General features: G+C 36.5%; 2 protein-coding genes across 2 annotated transcripts in view; one reads left to right on the top strand and one right to left on the bottom strand.

The window, feature by feature from the left end:
* iqgap2 (IQ motif containing GTPase activating protein 2) overlaps nucleotides 1-21,661 on the top strand; it is a 62,031-nt gene that overhangs the window by 25,445 nt on the left and 14,925 nt on the right. The window contains exons 5-19 of the mRNA XM_084413781.1: nucleotides 2,114-2,190; nucleotides 7,171-7,238; nucleotides 8,457-8,570; nucleotides 8,702-8,880; nucleotides 9,826-9,913; nucleotides 10,797-10,960; nucleotides 11,052-11,139; nucleotides 12,751-12,911; nucleotides 13,004-13,170; nucleotides 13,281-13,405; nucleotides 15,779-15,942; nucleotides 19,252-19,342; nucleotides 20,185-20,352; nucleotides 20,764-20,906; nucleotides 20,999-21,169. Of these exons, the coding sequence (XP_084269907.1) occupies nucleotides 2,114-2,190; nucleotides 7,171-7,238; nucleotides 8,457-8,570; nucleotides 8,702-8,880; nucleotides 9,826-9,913; nucleotides 10,797-10,960; nucleotides 11,052-11,139; nucleotides 12,751-12,911; nucleotides 13,004-13,170; nucleotides 13,281-13,405; nucleotides 15,779-15,942; nucleotides 19,252-19,342; nucleotides 20,185-20,352; nucleotides 20,764-20,906; nucleotides 20,999-21,169 (1,968 nt within the window). The remainder of the gene's footprint in view (nucleotides 1-2,113; nucleotides 2,191-7,170; nucleotides 7,239-8,456; nucleotides 8,571-8,701; nucleotides 8,881-9,825; nucleotides 9,914-10,796; nucleotides 10,961-11,051; nucleotides 11,140-12,750; nucleotides 12,912-13,003; nucleotides 13,171-13,280; nucleotides 13,406-15,778; nucleotides 15,943-19,251; nucleotides 19,343-20,184; nucleotides 20,353-20,763; nucleotides 20,907-20,998; nucleotides 21,170-21,661) is intronic.
* f2rl2 (coagulation factor II (thrombin) receptor-like 2) lies at nucleotides 15,526-18,355 on the bottom strand. The gene is made up of 2 exons (XM_084413782.1): nucleotides 18,178-18,355; nucleotides 15,526-17,315 (listed from the first exon to the last, which is right to left on the bottom strand). Exons 1-2 carry the CDS (start codon nucleotides 18,242-18,244, stop codon nucleotides 16,255-16,257), a joined length of 1,128 nt encoding a protein of 375 aa, XP_084269908.1. The 5' UTR covers nucleotides 18,245-18,355; the 3' UTR covers nucleotides 15,526-16,254.

The raw sequence follows: 21,661 nt of genomic DNA, 5'->3' as shown, positions 1-21,661 counted from the left end.
TGACCTCCCTGTGCTGCTACAAGGAAGATTTGAACATGTTGAACATGGCTGTAATAGGTTGCTACCGTTCAGACTCGAGCGTAAGTGAGGTCTGGCATTGCTGTTGGGTTTTTGGGGGTCTGATTCACGGTTGCTATTCAGTTCACCCAAAGGTGTTCAGTGGGGTTCCAGTCTGGACTTTGTCCTGGCCAGTTCACAGACTCTTTAAATCATTTCTATATGGATCTTGCTTTGTGCACATGGCCATTGTTGTGTTGGGACAAAAAAAGCCCTTCCCAAACTGTTGCAATAAAGTTGGCTGCACACAATTCTTTATAATGTCTTCGTGCTGTAGCATTATGATTTGCCTTCATTTGAAAAAAAGAAGAAGAAAGGATTAGTTCACCCAAAAATTTACATTCTGTAATAATTTACTCACCCTCATGTCGTTCCAAACCTGAATGCATTTCTTTATTCTGCGGAACACAAAAGAAGATATTTTGAAGAATGTTTGGAATCAAGCAAAAGGCCATGATGACATGATGAATGCACACTATTCTATGATGTTTTGTTGTATAAATACAATACATAAATAACAGTAGTGTTCACCCTGAAAGTAAAAAATAAATGTTTCTATTTATCAAAGAATCCTAAACTTTTTTTTTATCAATGTTTCCACAAAAATATTAAGCAGCACAACTGTTTTCAACATTGATAATAATAAGAAATGTTTCTTGAGCCGCAAATCATAATATTAGAATGATTTCTGAAAGATCGTGTGAGACTGAAGACTGGAGTAATGATGCTGAAAATTCAGCTTAAATATAAAATATAATATATATATATATATATATATATATATATATTAGGGCCGGGACTCGATTAAAAAAATTAATCTAATTAATTAGAGGCTTTGTAATTAATTAATCGAAATTAATCGCATTTTAATTGCATATAAATTAGGGCTGTCAATCAATTAAAAATAATTGTGTTGAACATGTTATTGAAATAATGTTCAAATGTTCAAAGGGTGAGCATTGAAATAATTGTGCCTAGCAAATAATCAATACAATACAATTGAACATTATTAAATTATTGAACATTATTAAATTATACATTTGATATTAAACATTAAATTAAAAACATTATTTACACTTGCTTTACAGGTTTTTAACATTACTTCGAAAATGCTGAAATTTAAAGTTTGAGATGTTTTTCATCTGTTTTAGAAAGTATTTTTAGACTTTTGTTTTTTTCAGAATAAAACTTGTTTTACAATCTTGAGCATGTGTTATATTTTTATTAAATGTGTTTAATTAAGCCATTGCTGCAAGTAATTTGACAGTTAACAATATTTTAGTGTACAGTTAATCACAAATTCAGTCAGCATTGTCATGACTCATTATCCCATGATGAAAGGTAATACGGTGAAACAACGTCACGATATCAACGTTGATTCAATTTGCAAAACCGAAGCATAATTCATCATTGGTTCAACAACGTCGACATACAATCTTTATTCACCCATATTGAAAGAAGAGACGGTGAAACAACGTCATGAAATCAACAATGAAACAACGTCACGATTTCAACGTTGATTCGTTTTGTACAATCGAAACATAATCCAACATTAATTCGACCTTGGTCCCTTACGTTCACCGGTGAATCAACGTTGAAATGCCGGCTGTTTTTTATAAGTAAATGTTCCAATCAATGTTCCAATCAATGATCCAGGCAGCGCCAGCGCGTTCTCGTTTCCCTCCTTCATTTTACAGTCGAATTGTGGCTAGAACGGCTCCAGGTTCAAAGGTCAATACGGAATGGATTAATCTGCGTTATTTTTTTTAACGCGTTATTTTGTCTCAGATTAATTAATCGAAATTAACGCGTTAATGTCACGGCCCTAATATATATATATATATATATATATATATATATATATATGTGTTAAAATGTAATATTATCAATATTTCTGTTCTACTATACCAAATAAATGGAGCTTTGGTGAGCTAAAAAAATTATTTGGTGAAAAAAAATTAAAAAATCTTACCAACCCCAGACTTTTGAACGGTAGTGTACAGTACTTGTAGTGTATTATTTATTAAAACATTTTTTTTTGCCATTTCTCTTTCAGATATTCTATCCTGAGACCACTGATGTATATGATCGCAAGAATATGCCCAAGGTGATCTACTGCATTCATGCACTGAGGTACTACAGACCTTCTGATGTTTCTCTACTCCTCATTCAGTTCTTTCATGCTTACAAGCTGTGGACTAATAAGGTTTGCTTGCTTCATCAGGTTTCATAACCTGAAATTCTAAAAATGGCGGTTACTTTGTGGTCATGGTCTCTTGATCTCTCAGTTATGACAGCAGGTTTGTTGAGCATCAGCATGTATGACTGCTGCTTCCTTTTGGCAGCCATTGTCATGGCAATCTCACCACTGAGAAAAGCAGCCGTTTTTGGAGTAATGGTGTGACTGGGGGGTGCCTATAGTGAATCTAACCATCCGTCCTGCTGGTTAACTTCCTGTCTGTCTTAAGTCATTTTTTCCTGTCACTGTTTCCTGACAATTCCTGTCACTATGCTTCAGAGATAAAACTCATTTTCTCACCTCTTCTGTTGTGCTGAGCATCCTCAGATCATTGACTTCCTGAGAGTAGTGCTTTAGGACGTAAACACATCCGTCAAGTTAATGTTTTATGTTTTTATCTGCTTCATGGATAATCCACATTTAAGTTTTTATGGCCTGCCAAGGATTGAATTCTCTGAAGTATGAACTCTGAGGTATGATCCTGCACTGTTATGCTATCAGATTCCCGCCCTCCCTTGCAGGAAGTGTACACTCAGAGATTAGCAGAGGTTTCTGTTTCCTGTTTGTCTGCCACTACTGAAAATGTGCAACGTACAATCTGAAAGCAATATTTCGTCTGTCCTACTGTAAATGTCTGCCTTTATAATCAAAGCTCATGGGAATATTGATTAGAAATCCACTCTGTGGGTCATCCAGGCATTATATAGAGATTTGTTTTGAAGAACTTTGGCATGCAACTTGTTCCACACTGTTTGTTCTACACACATGAATATGAATAGTTATTGCTGAGGAGAAGTGTGCTTTCACTTTTCTAAACAATCAGAAATGGGCAAATAAATACCATTAACTTAAATTACCGTTAAAAAGTTTGGGGTCAGTAAGATTTTTTTGTAAGACATTAATATTTTTATTCAGCAAGAATGCATTAAAGTGATCAAAAATGACAGTTAATGCATTTATAATGTAACAAAAGGTTTCTATTTAAGGTATGTAAGGTTATTGCTCTCTATTAGGTATTTCCGACTCTTAGGTTAATGCTAATTTATAAATATACTATTGTTCATTGCTTATTTTTTCATTCATTATACACTAACCAAAGTTAATTTATTACACATTAAATTGATCAAAAGTGTCAGTAAAGACACTTATAATGATACAAAATAATTCTGTTTAAAATAAATGCTATTTATCAAAGATTCCTGTAAATTTTACTTGTATCATGCAGCACAACTGTTTTCAACATTGCTAATATTTTTTTCTTAAATCCCAAATCAGCATATTAGAATGATTTCTGAAGGATCATGTGACACTGAAGACTGGAGTAATGATGCTGAAAATACAGCTTTGCCATCACAGGAATAAATTACATATTAAAAGCTATTCAAATGAAATATTTTTTTAATAATATTTCACAATTGTACAGTTTTTATTGTATTTTTGAGCATTGGTGAGCATAAGATTCACAATCATAAAAAAATACAGACTTTTGAAACTAGTGTACATGAAAGAAGGGACTTGAGTTGTATCATGCAGACAGGGTGGGCTCTTCTGCCAAACCGCAATTCAGAACATTAGTGACCACACAGCAACACCCTGACAAACACCCACAAAACCCTATAATCGTAAAGATGAGTTTGCATGGGAAACACTACTTACATTTTCTCCGAAAATTTCATATAGCATTCAGTTGTTAACGTTTTATTTTATGCTAAGTGATTTATCAGAAAACCATTGAGTGACTGAAAGCGTAGAAAGCCATTCATGGTGAGCCATTTTAAATAGAAAGCCAGGTAATTCATTGGTGTCTTAATGTATGCAAATCATAACTTTTAGTTATTTGGCAGCTAGTGTGCACAGGGGAATGTGTCTAATGAATGACCACAGGAAGGCTTCTTTTATAGTAAATGATTTATAGTGCTTCCTGCTCTCGTTCTCTCACTTGTCTTGTGTGTGGGTTGCCTGGCTTCCTCCCTTTGCCTTGCACACACTCTTCCTTCCTGACCCTGTTGTTAAGTTGCTCAGTAAGACTAGATATCACTGAGACTGTGCCCAGAGATGCCTCAGACATCATTATATCACCATCGGCATATACTTCGCATTAGATAGTTGACATGTATAATTTTTTTCCCCCTAGATAATCAGTATTTTAGGGTCAAAATACCTAATATAATAGTATATATGATACAATGATGTTTATATATTATTGTAACAAGGTTTGTGTTCAGGGAAGAAGGAGGTGGGAACCGGCGAACGTTTAACATAAAACTTGAATCCCAAAAAATAAACAAACAACAAAACGAAAGTAAAGTGGCTGCCCCTAAATTAAAACAGAACAAAAACATAAAGTCCCAGGCCTAGTCCTCTCTCGTCACTCGAGGCACGGCTCCGTTCCCATGGCTCTCGGCCTTGCACTGCTTGCCACAATTATTTTATATATAGTATATTTATATCAAATATTTTTGCATTATGCATTTATACTTTGATATCCATTAAAGGAAATGTTTGTATCAGTTGGCTCTGAAGAATATAATCAAGCTTGTGACTCATGAGGTATAGTGGCCTGCATCTCTTACACCAGTTAAGCCACTTAACCTTTGGCCCTTCTGTAGTTAGGAGGAAAAATTCATACCAGACTGTGTCTATCTCTCTGGCTATTGATGTTGGGGTCAAAGGTTAAGGAAAGCACGTTAAGTTTCTCTCTCATGCATAAACGTTCAGTTGCACACCACCTTTAATAATTCATTACTCCTCTATTTGTCCTCAGTCAGTGGATAGATAAAAGATTAATGCAGTTTCCAGCATGTGTTCTACACTTACTGCAGGCTATTTTCCTGTTCCAGAATTAGCATAGTGTCAGACTTAACACAACTGTATACTGCCATCTAGTGGAAGAGAATTGTAGCTACATTTCTGATTTGTAATGGACGGTATTGCAGAGAAAGCTAGTGAAATATTTAAAACAGTGTTTCCCAACTGGTTTTGGCTTCAGGGCACAACACAGTATCAAACTGAAAATGTATTTCTTTCTTTCTTTCTGTCTTGCTTTCTTTCCCTCTTTCTTTCTTTATATATTAATTACAATAATTCAAGATGCGGTTGTTTTGACATACCATGTTTTTCCTCATTGTATGTCAAGTCAAGTCAAGTCAAGTCAAGTATATTTGTATTGCGCTTTTCACAATACAGATTGTATCAAAGCAGCTTCACAGTATTAAATTAAAATAATACAACAAGGTTTGTTTCTAGTGGAATTTATTGATTGATAAAATCAAATTAAATATCCCCAGAATATCCCCAACTGAGCAAGCCAAAGGCAACAGTGGCAAGGAACCGAAAAACTCCATCAAGTGACCTAATGGTGTCCTAAAACTCCATCAGGTGACCCAATGGAGAAAAAAAAAAACCTTGGGAGAACCCAGGCTCAGTCGGGGGCCAGTTCTCCTCTGGCATTTATGAACTAGAGGCCAGATTGTAGTTTGAACTGTAAGATTAAAAATATTATATGAATGCCTGGCTGAAGAGATGCGACTTTAATCTAGTTTTAAACTGGGAGAGCGAGTCTGAGCAACGAACAGTATCAGGAAGACTATTCCAGAGTTTTGGGGCTAAATGTGAAAATGCTCTCCCTCCTTTGGTGGATCTGGATATCCTAGGTATGACCAGAAGCCTTAAATTAAGTGATCTTAAAGAGCGCGATGGATTATAGGGCGATAGAAGATCCGTTAAATAGACTGGAGCTAAGCCGTTTAGGGCTTTATAAGTCAGTAGCAATACCTTGTAATTAATACGGAACTTTATAGGTAACCAATGCAGTGATGATAAAATCGGTGTTATATGATCATATTTTCTTGATCTAGTAAGAACTCTAGCGGCGGCATTTTGGACTAACTGTAGCTTGTTTATTGAGGATGCAGGACAACCGACTAATAAAGCATTACAGTAATCTAGTCTCGAGGTCATGAATGCATGAACTAACTTTTCTGCATCAGAAACTGATAGCATATTACGTAGCTTAGCAATGGTTCTAAGGTGGAAAAAGGCTGTTTGTGAACCTATATGTAATTATTTTGTTCTAATTTCGCTGCTTTTACCAAGTAACATAATAATTTTCTTCAAAATATCACGTTTAATTGTACACATGACCTTTGACATCAACAACAAACCGTATGGGAATTCAAGAAATGCAAAGAGTGCTACTGGGGTAAAAATCTTCATATCTCGGTGCTCTTTGGATAAGGGATAGTTTAATTTGTTTAGAAACATATATGGCCAAGGCACTCAAGGATTAAGAAAATGTCAATGTTGATTTCTCCTCATTTGTAAAAGTTGATCAACCTATTTACTTTGCTATAATGCATGGTTGTTATGGGCATTACATCCAAGGATAGAAGTTTGTTTGGAATAAATCTTTTTTTTTTTTTTATAAACAATTTTAACTTCATTTTCAACTATGGGATGGAATCCTGCATTTTAAATTTAGTTGCGAGAACTTTTCTTTCCTGACTTAGTAGTTCAGTTAGAGATGTTGCTCCCTCATATTACAGTAAAACCAAGATAATTGAAGTTGGGTCTCGCCTGTGAACATGTAGCTGTACTCCAACACTTAAAAAAAGTCTAGATGCTTAGTCGTTAATGATGGTTTCACCCTGGCTAAAAGCTGAGATATGTTTCTTACTCAAAGCAGTAGAAAGGTTTTAAATATTTCCAATTGTCTTTTTCTTCTACCATTTTGGAGAGAAATGGAAATAAACTGTGTAATCCTTAACCCTGCTCTCATGCAGAAATTGCTGTTCTATCTCTGATTTTCTGTCATTCCCTCGCTATGATATAGTGCATTTATTTGTTTGTGTATTTGTTTGTTCTTCTTTGTGCAGCTTGTACCTCTACAAATTGGGAATTGCCCCTCAGATCCAGGACCTGTTGGGGAAAGTTGACTTCACAGGTAAACCACAGTCATTCTCATAGATTAATGCCATTTTTGCCAGAAAATGTCAATAATTTTTTTATTTACTGCTGAAATTCATATTTTCTACCTCAGCTAACCACACTTTTAGAAGAAAAGGTTCTATTTTGAACCTTAAAAGGTTCTGTCAGATGCCTCATACATAGAACCTTTTTGGGCTTCCCGTCATGGGATCATTTTATGGATTTAGTTTAATTAATTAATTAATTTTTAATTTTAATTTAACTTTATGAATTAAACCGCTTGTAAACACACTTTATCACTAGAAACAACTGAAACAACTTGTTTAACATGAAAGTATTATGCAATCATTTAAGACATTTCCCCTTATATAGAACCATTTTCCCTTAAATAGTTCTTTAAAATCAAGAACCCTAGGGTTCTATATAGAACCCCATTGAACCTTTTTTTTCTTCTTCTACAGTACAGGGCTGGAACCACAGTACGATGGTCGTGCACCCTTAATTATACATACAATAGTTGCCATTGTTATTCTAACAAAGGATAATACTTAAACTACCTCAGTCGAAAATATGTGGTTTCCTGCAATCTTACATTTGAGTTTTGAAGCATATAGTGGTGTTCCCTTACAATAACAGAGTTCAAAGCACAGCCACACAATTATATCCATAACTGAAGAGTAGATCCTCTGTCAGCTCAGTTTACAGGACAAGGCAGAAAAGTGCCTCAGGTTTCAATGATAGCGAATGCTCTGCAGAAACGTGGCTGACTGCGTTTGATTAATGAAGGGAATGTTATGACAGGTAATTACCACTTTAGCTCGGTTCAGAGTGTAACTCTTCATCTCATTCATTGTGTTTTGTTAATAGCTATAATGACACCTCATCAGGAAATTGAGTTCAAGTCATAATAATGTGGTCTGTAATGAATTAATGATGGAGATGAAAATACTTTTAAGATTATAGCTAGTTGTTTTTGCTGTAATGGTTTGATGTTGACACACTCATTGTGGAATGATTTAAAGTAACAAGGACCTTGATTTGTTCGACCTGTATGTTGGCAAGACAGCCATTGTTGTTTTTCAAATGCATTACAGGTGCAGGTCCTGTGAATATGCATGTATAAAATGCCACAGATTATAAGATAATGTGTCAGTGATAGTAAATAGGCTAGAATTAAAAGATATATGTAAGATACGTAACCTAAATGATGACATTTCATATTCTCATTCCACAGAGGAAGAGATCAGTAACATGAGGAAAGAACTGGAGAAATATGGCATCCAGATGCCCACCTTCAGCAAGATCGGTGGCATCCTGGCCAATGAACTTTCAGTAGATGAAGCTGCATGTGAGTGACTTCATCTGTTTTTTATCTAGTCATATGTTTGTGTAAGTATACATCTGTTTAAATTACATACCTATTATCCTCATTCTCATGATCGCATGTTTTTGTGTCCTCTTTCTGATTTATATCTGCAGTACACGCTGCTGTCTTTGCCATTAATGAGGCCATAGACAAAGGGCACGCTGAGAACACAATGGCGGCTCTGCAGAACCCTAACGCCTTACTGAGAAACACAAAGAAACCACTGGCCCAGGCCTACCAGGACACACTCAGCAACGCCAAGAGGAGGAAAGAGGATCAGGCCTCGGGACGGGTAAACTAGATATTCATATAAGTTTAGAAACACACTTCAGTTCAAAAGTTTGGTGTCAGTCATATTTTTAATGATTTCTTATGCTCACCAAGGCTGCATTTATTTGATCAAAATACAGTAAGAACTGTAATATTGTGAAATATTATTGCAAGTTAAAATAACTGTTATTTTATATTATATTTTAAAATGTAATTTATTCTTGTGATGGCAAAGCTGAATTTTCAGCATCATTACTCCAGTCTTCAGTGTCACATGATCCTTCAGAAATCATTCTAATATGCTGATTTGCTGCTCAAGAAACAGTTATTATTATTAACAATGTTGAAAAAAGTTGTGAAACAATTACAACCTGGTTTAAATAGGATTTTTGAAATTATGTGTTGTATAAACAAAACCTTAGTCATACAAAGGCAAACTGTAAAAACTGTGCACACAAGTAAATATCAGAATCTTTTTAACTTAAAGATTAAGCAATAATTTACAAGGAGGACTATTCATAATTTACAGAAAACTTTAGACACGTGTATGCAAATATCAGATTTTTACATGCAAAGCAAATTGGTTTGTGTTTCTTTTTGCAACCTCCTTTCAAACAAGCTCTAGCATTCCTTTAGTTGCATAATCAGCAGGATTCTGATTAAAAGATAACAGAGAATCAGCCTCGCTTGTTAAATGCTGATGTCTTCTAACACTCCTCACACACTCTGCTGACTCCAGTATCATCTGATCCCCTGATGGCGACTTAATTGAATAGTAATTTTGTTGTGTGTCCACATCTAAGTGGGTAAATGTTGTATTAGGCTTTTTTTTTTTTCATTTAATTTTCAACCTGCTGTTAAAATCTTTGCTCAAGGGCACAAGGCCCCTGATTATCCTGTTTTTTGTTTGTTGTTTTTTCTCTCTTTTAAAAAAAGTCTTGTTGTGACATATTGTATGTGTGTTTAGCGCTCGTCTGTTGCAACTGAAGAGAGAGATGTGTATGAAGAATTACTGACCCAGCAAGAGATCCAGAGCAGTGTAGACCTCGTGAACAGTAAGTGTGGGACATTAATCAGGAAAGTGGGCCGAGACCACATATAAAATAATGTTTATCGTTTTTGTTGTTGTTGTTGTTAAGATTAATACTGGAAATAAATATTTTAGTTTAGTTTTTAAATTGCAAAAAAAAACAAAAAAAAACAATGCAAAGTTATGACTTAAAAGCTAGGTGAAATATTTAAAATTCAACACTATTTGTCTGCAGCGTTTCATTCAAATTGTTATGCTAACAGTATGATTTGCAATAAAAAAAATTGCATTTTCATTAGCAGTGTTATTTTAGTATTATTTATATACAATTATTTGTATTTTAAATTAGCTTTTATTTTTATTTTTACTTTTTATCCATATAATAAATGTAAGTTGAAGAACTAAAAATACTAAAGCTAAAATACAAATAAATTAAAGATTTTTATTTTAGTTTTAGTATTTTTAGTTCTTCAACTTAAATGTATTTGTTTTGGTTTGTTGCCAAGGCAGTGTTTCTCATTAAGTTAGTAACATTTTTTACGTTTTTCATCTAATTTTTATAATTTATTTTATTTCAGCTTTCAATTACCAAAAACGTTTTTAAACGTTTTAGTTTTAGTTAACAATAACAACACTGTTTATTAGTAGCCTCAGACCTCTTGGAACTCATGATACAGTATATTGCTCATTTTGTAGCTTTTTATTGTTTGCTTCTCATGATTTTAAATTTAGGGGAGCCTAAGAGAGCACTTTGACACTTTCAGGGAAATCCATACATCATCCATGAAAATATAGCAATGAATTTTTACTGTATGGCATAGTAGGCTGCTTTGAAAATATTCTTGAGATTCTCTGAAGTGAATATAATGTAAATGTTATGTACAGTAATAATGATTTTCTCTCTCTAGTATCAGCAGCTATTCAGCAAGTAAACCAGGCTCTTGATGCTGAGGATCAGAAAGCCCTATTAGCCACCCTTCGGTTGCCTGCACTTGGTCTTGTAGGAGTCCTTGATGACAACTCCTGCTTTTACCTGGAGCACTTCACGTCCTACAGGAAGCATAAAATTAAGGTACTGAAGCAGATTATCTATAGTAGTTGAAATTACTCTTGATTTTGGGTCAAATGAATTTGATGAGCATGTTTATGACATCTGTATGTAGGATGCTGGTGCGGGTACTCAGCTGGAGAGAGAAGAGATTCAGAGGGTCATCACTTCCTGTAATGAGTTTGCAGAGGCCGAGAAACGAAGTATGTTGCACACATACATATGCCCTTGACTGGCTGATAACGTATAGACTCGAGTGTAGTGTAGATCCTCTGTAGATATTAAGCTCTCTATGGGTGCTTTCACATCTGTTGTTCAGTTTATTTGGTCCGGACCAAGGGTGAAAAATTATACTTTGTAGCATTTTTCAGGCATTTTGGTTCCTTTTCACACCACACTGATCGCTCTGGTCCGAATCAGTTTATGACAACATTCACGTCACTCGTTGGCCAGATGTGTCTTGAACGCATTTCCATAACTGCACTTCGATTGGTCAGAATTAACGTGCGGGAAAATTCCAACAGAACTCCTGGAAGTAAACAAAGAGGTGGGAAATCCGGCAGACAACACGCCGCTGTTTACTATAGAGAGGCGACTACGTGGGCTGATTGTATCCTTGGTCATATTTTATTATATAGTTTGTCTACACCACTTTAGACAAACAATAGTATTTGAGAATGAAGCGAGGATGCGGCTCGAAAATAATGTTAATATTTTCTATCAGGCTCCGCACCTCCTCACAACTCTGTTTGTCCGCGAGCTGCCATGCTTAAAGTGCAAACTGTCAACAAACATTTCTCCTCATCCCATAATGCACAGCGCAGCTGACTACGGCAACTGGTTTAGTCCAAAAATGCGCAGTTCTTTGGCAGTTGGTTCTGTTCGAGGTCGGATCACGTTCTCACCACAAACGAACCGCTCCAGAGTTCGTTTCAAAGCGTACCGTTACGCTTGTTTGGTCCGCTTTTGGTGCGCACACAAGTGCGATTGCCGCATTCACACCTGCCCAAACGAACCGCACCAATGGGGAAAACGAACTCTAGTGCGATTCAACTGAACTAAATGAGGCAGGTGTGAAAGCACCCTATGTCACCATTGTCGGTTTAGATAATAGGTTTTACAATAAAAGTTAAATTAACAATAACGTGAATGGCATTCTTAATGGATCAACATTTAGTTTCGAGTTCATTCATTCATTTTGAGTGCCTAAGAACAAATAATTCTGAGCCAATAGCCTCATGGGCAGCATGCCGACATGTGGCGCAGTTGCGCTTCGGGCAACCCGAGTTCGAGTGCCAGCTCGTAGTCCTTTCTCTATCTCTCCCACTTCGCTTCCTGTCCTCTCTCCAGCTATACTATCAAAATAAATAGGTAATTGAATAAAAAAAAACATAATTTATATAACATTTTTGCTTAAACGCTAAAAACTGATATTCAATCGATACAAGTGAATTTATTAAATTAAATATTTAAAATTATAATGTACAATGTGAAAAATTAATTTTGAGATCCGATAAAGATAACATTTAACAGTGTTATTAAATGATTAGTGTTTTAAAATATTATCTTTAAGTGAGCATCAGATGATGGCTGACTGAAGTAATCTAAATGTAAAAATAGGGGAAATTAGTATTCACAATTAAATATACAATATCAGCCGATCTATATTCTGTGTTGACCGATACAGATTTTATATATATATATAAAAGCAGCTGATTACTGATTTGTTACCAGGACATACTGTGTTTCTCTATTCATGTGATTGTTCTGTGTTTTTCTGATACTACTGCTTATTGTGCTCTTGATGGACACAGAGCAGGAGGCGATTGTTGCGATCAATGCAGCTATTCGTCGAGGCGTTCCAGAAGAGACCGTGGAGGAGCTCCTGAACCCAGAGGCCCAGTTACCCATCGTCTACCACACTGCTGCCAGCCTGTACCAGGCTGAGCTCTTCAGCCTGCAGCTCGGCTCTCAGGTCAGCTCTCTTACTCTCTATTCCACCCCCCCAATGTTAAGCTCTTTCTTTTCCTTCCTTACAAAACAAGTTTAAATTTTCTATCATCTCAGAACAAGGCCGGACTTACTCATGAGGAGCTGTGTGTAGCTGTGGAGATGCTGTCTGCTGTGTCTGTGTTAAATGAGGTTCTGGACACCAAAGACTCAGTGGCCATCATTGAGCAGCTCAGTGACTCTCCACTGGGCTTCAGTGGTCTGGATGCTGACAATTTACAGAGGTACAGTGACACTACTGATTGAAAAAGAGAGAGATGCCAAGAATACTATATGCCACTCTGAGAAACAATTTAATAATTTACTTGATCATGTGGTTGTTTTGCTTTGTTAGATATGCAGACACACTGCTCCGTCTTAGAGCAGAGTCCCTCGCCCAGGGTCAAGAGTTCCTCACCTGGAATGATGTTCAGAAGTGCATCGACACTGTCAATATCCAGGTGCATGAGGAACATGAGAGTAAGCAAACTTCGAAATAAATTATAAACTAAACTATATATATATATATATATATCAGCAAAAATCTGTATTGTATAGGGTCTGTATTGAAAAGTCCATTTTTAATTTTACGTAAAATGCGATATCCGCCGTGTGTCATGTTTTCTCCCTTTCTTTCCGAACTGCAACAAACGCCAGTCTCCTTTCTCTGCAGAATGCGATAAATCCACTCAACCAATCACAGCGCACCGTTCCACGCATTGTAAACAGTAACGGCAGCACTTTGAATACACCTGGCATCCTAGTTTTCCTTATCTACTTTGTACTTTTTGATCAACAAACAAACAAAAAAATGAATAAATTTGATGGCATTGATGAACCTGTGGTGGTTTCTGCGGTAGGGAAGAAACGTAAGCCATCGAAATCTAATCATTTACGTGAGGAGATTAAGAAGATGAGGCACTCGGGAGGAGGAAAAATGCCGGCTGTTGCTTGTTCTCACACAACAGCATCAAACTTCTGTCATGCACTAGATCTAGGGGATCTTTTGAAAAACATTCAATTGTTTCACTCAAAGCCATTTTACAGCTGATCGCCGTCAAAAAAGTTGGAGGTATTTCTTAGCGATGGCTGATTGAATGTATTTTTAGTCCAGTACGTGCCTGTATATGTTATAAAATTAGTATTGACCGAGTTCATCTTGCCACTTTCTTGGTAAAGAAAACACATTTTTACTCAAATTAATCAAAATGGATTTATCGCGTTTTGGAACCAAACTCTTCAGATATTCATAATGCTATAAAAGATTACTTACTTTACAAAAGTTCAAATACTGTTCTATTGAACTTTCTTTTCATCAAAAAATCCTGAATAAATGTATCACATTTTCCACAAAAAATATTAAGCAGCACAACATTTTCAATATTGATAATTATAAATGTTTCTTGAGCACCAAATCAGGATTTGATTAAGCGCTTTCACACTAGCACTTTTGGTGCGCACCCGGGTTCGAATGACGTCAGAGTTCGGTTTGTTTGGATGATGTGAACGCTGTCTTCCGAACTCGGGTGCGCACCCGCAAACCGTACTCGAGTCCGCTTAAAAAGGGTGGTCTGGGTTACGGTTCATGTGAACTCCAGTACGGTTTGCTGCTGATATGAACGCAATCGTACCAAATCGCGGAAGTGAACCGCTATTGATGACGTATAATGTGGTGCGTGCGTGCGTGTGTGTATACACTTACCTTGACGAAAAGCGGGATTGACGCACTGCAAGCAGAGAGATGATTTCTGGCTGCCTCCGCAAAAATTGTCTTCAGCGGACAGCCCGCTGTCTTTGGAACGATTTTAGTACTTTTGCGGCAGACAGACACAAATGTGTTTCTCTTTCTGTATCTTTTCTTTGAAAACAAAACCAAAGGTAAAAAAAAAGAAGAACAAATGTGAAGCGAGCAATTCTATCCATTTTGACGCCTTTTCATTCATAGCGGTTACCAAGCAACACGATTACGCACCAGCTGCAACTTGATGACGCAAGCGTACCGCGGTTCGGATACAAATAATGTAATGTGAACACAGTCCATCGGGGGCAGGGGGAGGAGGGAGCATTCGAACTCGGGTTCGGAACGGGCTATCGAACCAAGTGTGAAAGCACCCTAAATAAATACAGCCTTGGTGAGCATAAGAGACTTCTTTCAAAAACTTTTTAAAAAGCTTACCAAAGTTTGAAAGGGAGGTATTTAAATAGCTTTTTCTTTTCAAAATGTAGTGTATCCAATTTTAGTGCATTTCACTATAAAAAAAGAAAGAAAAGAAAGACATTAATATATTTTCTTATAAATATAGCTTTTTGATCTATTTCTTTACATTACTTTCAGATGAGCTGAATAATATAATATAATATGATATAATATCCAAATAAGGTGTAGCAAAAGGCCTTCTCATTAATGATGTGTTTAACTCATATGTGGTCTTTCAAATACATTGAACCTTGATAAAATAAAAACCATACATATTTAAAATTAAAAACCATACAAAGAATGTCTTTTTTGAGAAAATTACTCCATAATGTTCTGATAAGCTGGTGTCGCTATATGGTTGTGTGGATGTGTGTGTATGAATTAAGAACGATTGATCCAGTCTGTATGAATCACACAGAACAGTTTTATTGAACATTTAATGAATCTCACAAGTAAACAGGTGGACTTATATAAAAGGTGGAATATATAAAGGTGGAATATATAGAAGTTAAATATCTTAAAACAACATATTTGTTATTGTATAAACATAATGAATTTAAGACATTTTTGTCTTAATGGAAATGTACACATATCAATGACTCTTCCATTGCATCACGAGTTGTTGATCACATAAAATTCCCATGTTCTGTGTGTAGGAGTCATTGCTATCGCTGAGATCAACGAAGCTCTAAATTCTGGAGATCCAGAGAAGACACTCGCCGCCCTCCTACTCCCTACAGCTAAACTACAGGGAGTCAATCCAGCCACCGCCAAACACTATCATGATCTACTGCTGACCACCAAAGACCTCATCTGCAAGGTGAAATAGAATAACAGCACTGAACCAATGAAATGTTTAAGAGGTTACATCTCATATTTGAATTACTCTTGAATTATTCTTCTCTTTTTCAAATTACTTAAACACTTCTTTCATGGTCTCAAATACTTTGTATTCAGCTTGACTTCTGTGTATCCAACTTCTTTCATTTCTGTACAAAGTAATGAGCCTCTACTATAGTACAAAGTGCGAAGTCCAATCATAACATCCTCAATCCACTGTTAAGCCATTTTAGATAAGGAAGCCCACCCTTGCAGGGTCCGCAACATAAAACATCCTGCTATTTAAAAGGCCTTAGACAATGGTCAGAGCTGTCAAAGGTCTAGAGTTAAAGGATCTAAACTTGACTTGGGAAGTTGAAGTCTTTGTGAGCAGATAAGAGAGGAAAGGGTCCAGACAGCTGTGGAAAGAACACAGACACACGGCTGCTCTGTAGTAATAATACAGGTCATAATGCTTCTCAGTGGACAACTTCACATAGTGTGCAAAAAGAAGTGCACTACATGGAGTAAAACACACTAAAAAGATTCCAAACACTAATGTGCTGGCCTTCATATAGTGTTTCCAGTCATGACTTGAACAATTTAGGTGGTAGATGATGGATCCGTAAACAAATGCAATGACCAGCGATGGAAGGATGAACCCCAGGCAGATCAGACTCAATCTGTATGTAATCAAAGAGGCTGGTGTGAGCTGGTGCTGGTGAATATGTAATTCCTTATAGGGCTGGATATCATGACAAGTCACCAACTCTTGCCCGAAAACATGGTAGCTTTGCTGAACCAGAAACTCTGGTGCCATCGCAATAGCAAAAACCACCCAAATGGTTAAGCTCGCCCAGATCGCACAGTACCTTTTCGACATTGTCCTGTAGAGGAATGGGTGGACCACCGCAAGGTAGCGCATCACACTAATACACATGTGGGCATGGATCGAGCAGTAGGTGTTACCATAAAAGCAGGCAGTCACCACCTTGCAGGCCAGCTCTCCGAAGATCCAGTTGTTGTTATTGAAGTGATAGTGGATTCTGAGTGTGAGAGAAAGTAGCAGGAGTAGGTTTGAAACTGCTAGGCTAAAATATAGGATACCACTGGAAAGATTCTTTCTTCCACTGAGGCAAGCCAACACAAAGACGTTAGAGGGGATCCCGATGAGGATGGTTAGCATGTACGCGGACGGAATGATCCTAGTGCTGACTATTCCAGTGGTGTAATCGATGACTTCATCAGAGGCGTTTATCACAGGCTGCTGGATAGATGTGTTGGAGAACAGGGAACTATTGAACACTATTGTTCCAGGAAATGTTTTTGGCTGAATTGACCGTTTTGGCATATTGATGCTGGTATATATTGATGCTGAAAAAATGTTAGAAAACAATGTTAAAATACTGAAATAAAGTGTATTCTTTATTCTCTATATAGTTTCACACAGCTTGATACTGAAATATGTAGTTACATTTAAACTGAATTGAATGTAATTCAACAAATTATTAGATGAGCAGACATGGCTTCAAGTCATTATTTTTAACTGTAATAATAATAGCATTGCACATTAAATTCTAAATACATATTTTAGTCATTGTTTTAGCTGGAATAATCTGGAAAACATTGGTTGTGGAAATTTGACGTGACTATAAATCATTAAGTCTTATCAATTGAACAGACTGTATTTGACATTAAATATGATGTCAGCTCTGACTATGCTGAATATGCTTTGGTTTCAGTTTTGATATTATAGGCACAGATGATCCAGATTAATCACACATGACAAATGTTAACTGTAAGAGTAAGACCGTACAAACTGCCAACATCAAGCATTTTGTATTTTTTTTATTTGAATTCATTGAAGTGTTACATTTTAACTGTGTGACATTTACTTTTCATTTATTTCATTTGTCGGGGTTATGTAGTTTTGCGTGTTGTTGTTTTCCTTCTCTGACTCTTGTTGTTCTTTCAGCAATGTACAACCTTCCAAAATTCTCACAAACTCGTCATCTTTGTTGTTATAATTGCGGCACATTGTATTTTGAGAATTATTCAAATTCTCTAGATCTACTTACGTTTTCATTGTCATCATAGACTGCTACAGTAGCTGAGAGTCAGTCAACTACCCTTAAAGTTTTTTTTTTGTCACAAAATCATGACTTCAGCCCATGTCCAATAGCAATCTGCTGTTGATCTCTAACTATCTTTAACTGTTAGAGAAAAGTGGTCTTACCTGAATCTTGAAGTGAATCCTCAAACATGAATGGTAATAGCAGCAGCAGCACAAATACTCTCCACATGCTTGAAATGTTTTTCCAGTTAATTTTTTCAAAGTATTGTTTGTCAAACAACTAAACATGACCTACAAGTTTCTGGTCTGAGAATCAGTCATCTGTGTGAGATAACCACAAAGCTAGACGTCTGCGTCGAAGGGCGTGACGGTTTCCTGTAAGGGTTTTGGGAATTTGTAATCAGAATTGCTCAGTGCTCATTTCTCAGGCATGTCAGGAAATGCTACATGATGTGAGGCTTCCCCCAATTTAGTTCCAATTCGTGGACCAAACTATTTACAAATATCCGTCCACAAATAGTTCCTAAATAACATGCAGGAATGTTTATATGATGTTTTGGTGTTCTGACCACTTGAGTAACTTAAGTTCTTTAATGGATTTCTTTCTTTCTTTCTTTCTTTCTTTCTGACTTCATTCAGGTCCTATCCCTTCAAAGAAAGGAAACAGTACTTTTTGTTTTGTTTTTCAGGATCTCAGTGTCAGCAAATGATAGGTAGAATGATAAATCTTTAGTTTTTCACAGCAGTCGACATCATCAGGTTGCAGGTTCTTACCTTTTTCTTTTTCTTCTGTTAAAAATGTGTAAAAGACAGTGCAGCTTTGCAATCTGGCCACACTATTTACCAAACAACTTTCCATGAATTATTTGATGACACTTTAGGCCAGTTTTCATACAGTTCACTGTGTTTTCAAAATTCCAAAATAAATTATGGAAATGTTTGGGTTAACTTTGCTCTTAACATTTGACATCATGCACTGAGATGCTATAATATTATATGACTGCTGTGAAAACACCAGCATAAACAAGATATTTACCAAAGAGACACTTCCTGTTTAACAGTGATAGTTGTACAGAATGTATAATACAGCCTCTAATACTTGATTTACTATAGTTGCTCACATTCAGAATAAATTGGTGTGTAGTAGCAGATGATTTGGTTTGCACTGTGTCAGTGTGTGAACAGTACACATGTATTGTATTGAGCCTGCGCTGACTGTGTGTTGCGCTGTAATAGAGCTCCGGAGATGAGTCTGCTGTGCTGTGGCTGGACCAGATCCAGGAGGCCGTACACACTGCCAACCAGGACCAGGAGGATGCACTCAAATGTAAGTTTTTAACCAAATATAAGTTGCATGAAAGATGTATGATTAACTTCTGTGTTAATTCTGTTAATATCCTATGCACATCCCTGTGAAGGATGTATAGTATTATATATGATTCACATAATGGCATATAACCTTTTAAATTGGGTTTGACGTTTAAAATGAAATGTTATACTAACAAAGCACAATATATTTTATAACGTATATAATATATATTTTATATATAAGCTATTAATAATAATCTATATAAAATAAAAAAATAAAATTGTCACGTTTGGCTGCAATAAAAGCATGATTATGGAGAATCTAACAGAAAAACACTTTATTAACAGCATAACTCGGAGATACCCAGGCTATATCAGGAAACCACTAGAACGCAACCACATCATACAAAGACGACACAATTAACTGAGGGAACTAAGAGCTTAAATACTAGATAATCAACAGAATAGAAACAGGCATGTAACATAATCAGTAACCAAGGAAACTAACTAGAGAATACAGACAGGCAGGCAGACAGGGCAAACCAAACTAAGGTGCCATTTACACGACACCATTTTCAACTAAAAATGGAAAACTTTTTATGCGTTTTGGCCGTTGATATACACAACAACGCCGTTTTGGGGGCCTGCAAACGCAAGCTTTTTAAAATGCGTTTCAAAGTGCAAGTCTTTGAAAACGATACCGTTATTGTCCCCATGTAAAAAACCAACAACAAAAAAACACGAATTTGTGAAAATGGTGACGTCGTGCGTATGCGTCTATAGGCGCATAGTGTTTCCTTGCTAAGCGACATCGCCAACTATTGAAAGTGATTGTTCTGTATATTGCGTGTCTGATTTCAGTGGCTGAGGCCATCGCAGACATAAACAGGTCAGTATCTGAGGGCGATGCTACGGCCACACTGGGTGCTCTGCAGTGTCCTGATGCAGGTCTTCGAGCAGTGCTGTCTGAATGTGCTCATATCTACCACAGCCAGCTCTCTCAGTTACAGAGCACTCAAACAGAACAAGGTAACTATCACACCCCTAATGACTGGGGTCTAGAAGGTCTAGTTAAAATTTGAACATTAACTTAGCTCTTGTTATCTGCCTTTTTTATCACCCTCTTTGAGGCTGGAGAATGTACTGTCATGCATATTAAATATAATTTATTATAGAATTATACAGAATATTGTGTATGGTATTATCAAGCCTATTCTTGTATATGTTTATCATTAGAATTAACAAACCTAATTGTGTCAAATTTGTGCATTTTTTGCCAGTTTAATATGATAAATTGTTAGATATTAGTTGTAAATATTCCACAGACATTTCAAGTATCATCTAAAACATTTACTGGTTTATTTGATTTCAGACAGAGGCAAATATATGTGCAAATACACGGCTATCACAGTGCTTTCATTTTAATTGTGTTATCTGTAGGGACCAGTGGCAGTTCATGGGTAAAACACAAGATCAAGGATAAATATGATTACTTCTATAACATCGAAAGCAAAGAAGGGACATGGGTTGAGCCAGATCATTTTTTCCATGACAGTTCACAGCTCACCAAAGAAGATATTCAGGTATGTCTTTAGCACAAACATACATTTGCAGTTTTTTGTGTTGTTTGTGACAGCTCTGCAGTTCATTTAATATTTTCTTTCCCCCTAACTAGAGTGTTTTGAGCAGTGTAACAGCTGAGTATAGCAGAGAGCAGCTGTGGTTGGCCAATGAGCCGCTGATCATCAAACTGCAGGCCCTGATTCGTGGATACCTGGTGAGGCGGACACATACTGACAGACTGGAGTACCTGCAAAAACAAGAGCCGAGCGTCATCAAACTACAGGTGCTTAACTGTGTTAAATTATTGATAGATACTTAACCTGATTACTGGTATACCAGACCTCCAACAGCCTTGTGAATTTTTTTTGTTTGTTTGTTGTTGTTTACACGTAACTGCATGTTACTATACAACTCTTATTTATGTCAAAGTATATAGAGCTGGTAAGTCCCGCCCATCCGTAAGTGAATGTGAGAAAATAATTATTTTCTAGTCCCGTTTGAATTGTGCCATGAATGTGAACATATGTTGTCTGTGAATTTTTTATATAATTTTTCATGTTACGAGTTTGACAGTATATTGTATGATTCTTTGGCTAGCAGTTGTGGGAAAAGACATAACGAGAAAGACTACATGTCGCCTATGTGACGTCACCCCATAACACATCTTCCCTCCACTTGTCAAATCACGGTTCTAATGCTGCGCTAATCTATGGAGACAGATCGATATGCCTGTGTGTTTTGTACCCAAATGTCACCATTCAAACAAAATGGGCTG

Source organism: Rutilus rutilus, assembly GCF_951802725.1.
Source record: "Rutilus rutilus genome assembly, chromosome: 7".
Taxonomy (NCBI): domain Eukaryota; kingdom Metazoa; phylum Chordata; class Actinopteri; order Cypriniformes; family Leuciscidae; genus Rutilus; species Rutilus rutilus.
This window is presented reverse-complemented; position numbering and strand designations above follow the sequence as displayed.

What these genes read in the sequence shown, in the direction of transcription:
- f2rl2 (XM_084413782.1), bottom strand. Translation starts at nt 18,244, where the DNA reads ATGTGGAGAGTATTTGTGCTGCTGCTGCTATTACCATTCATGTTTGAG. An exon ending in GGATTCACTTCAAGATTCAG is followed by an intron (nt 17,316 to 18,177) that starts GTAAGACCACTT and finishes ACATTTTTTCAG; the next exon opens with CATCAATATATACCAGCATC.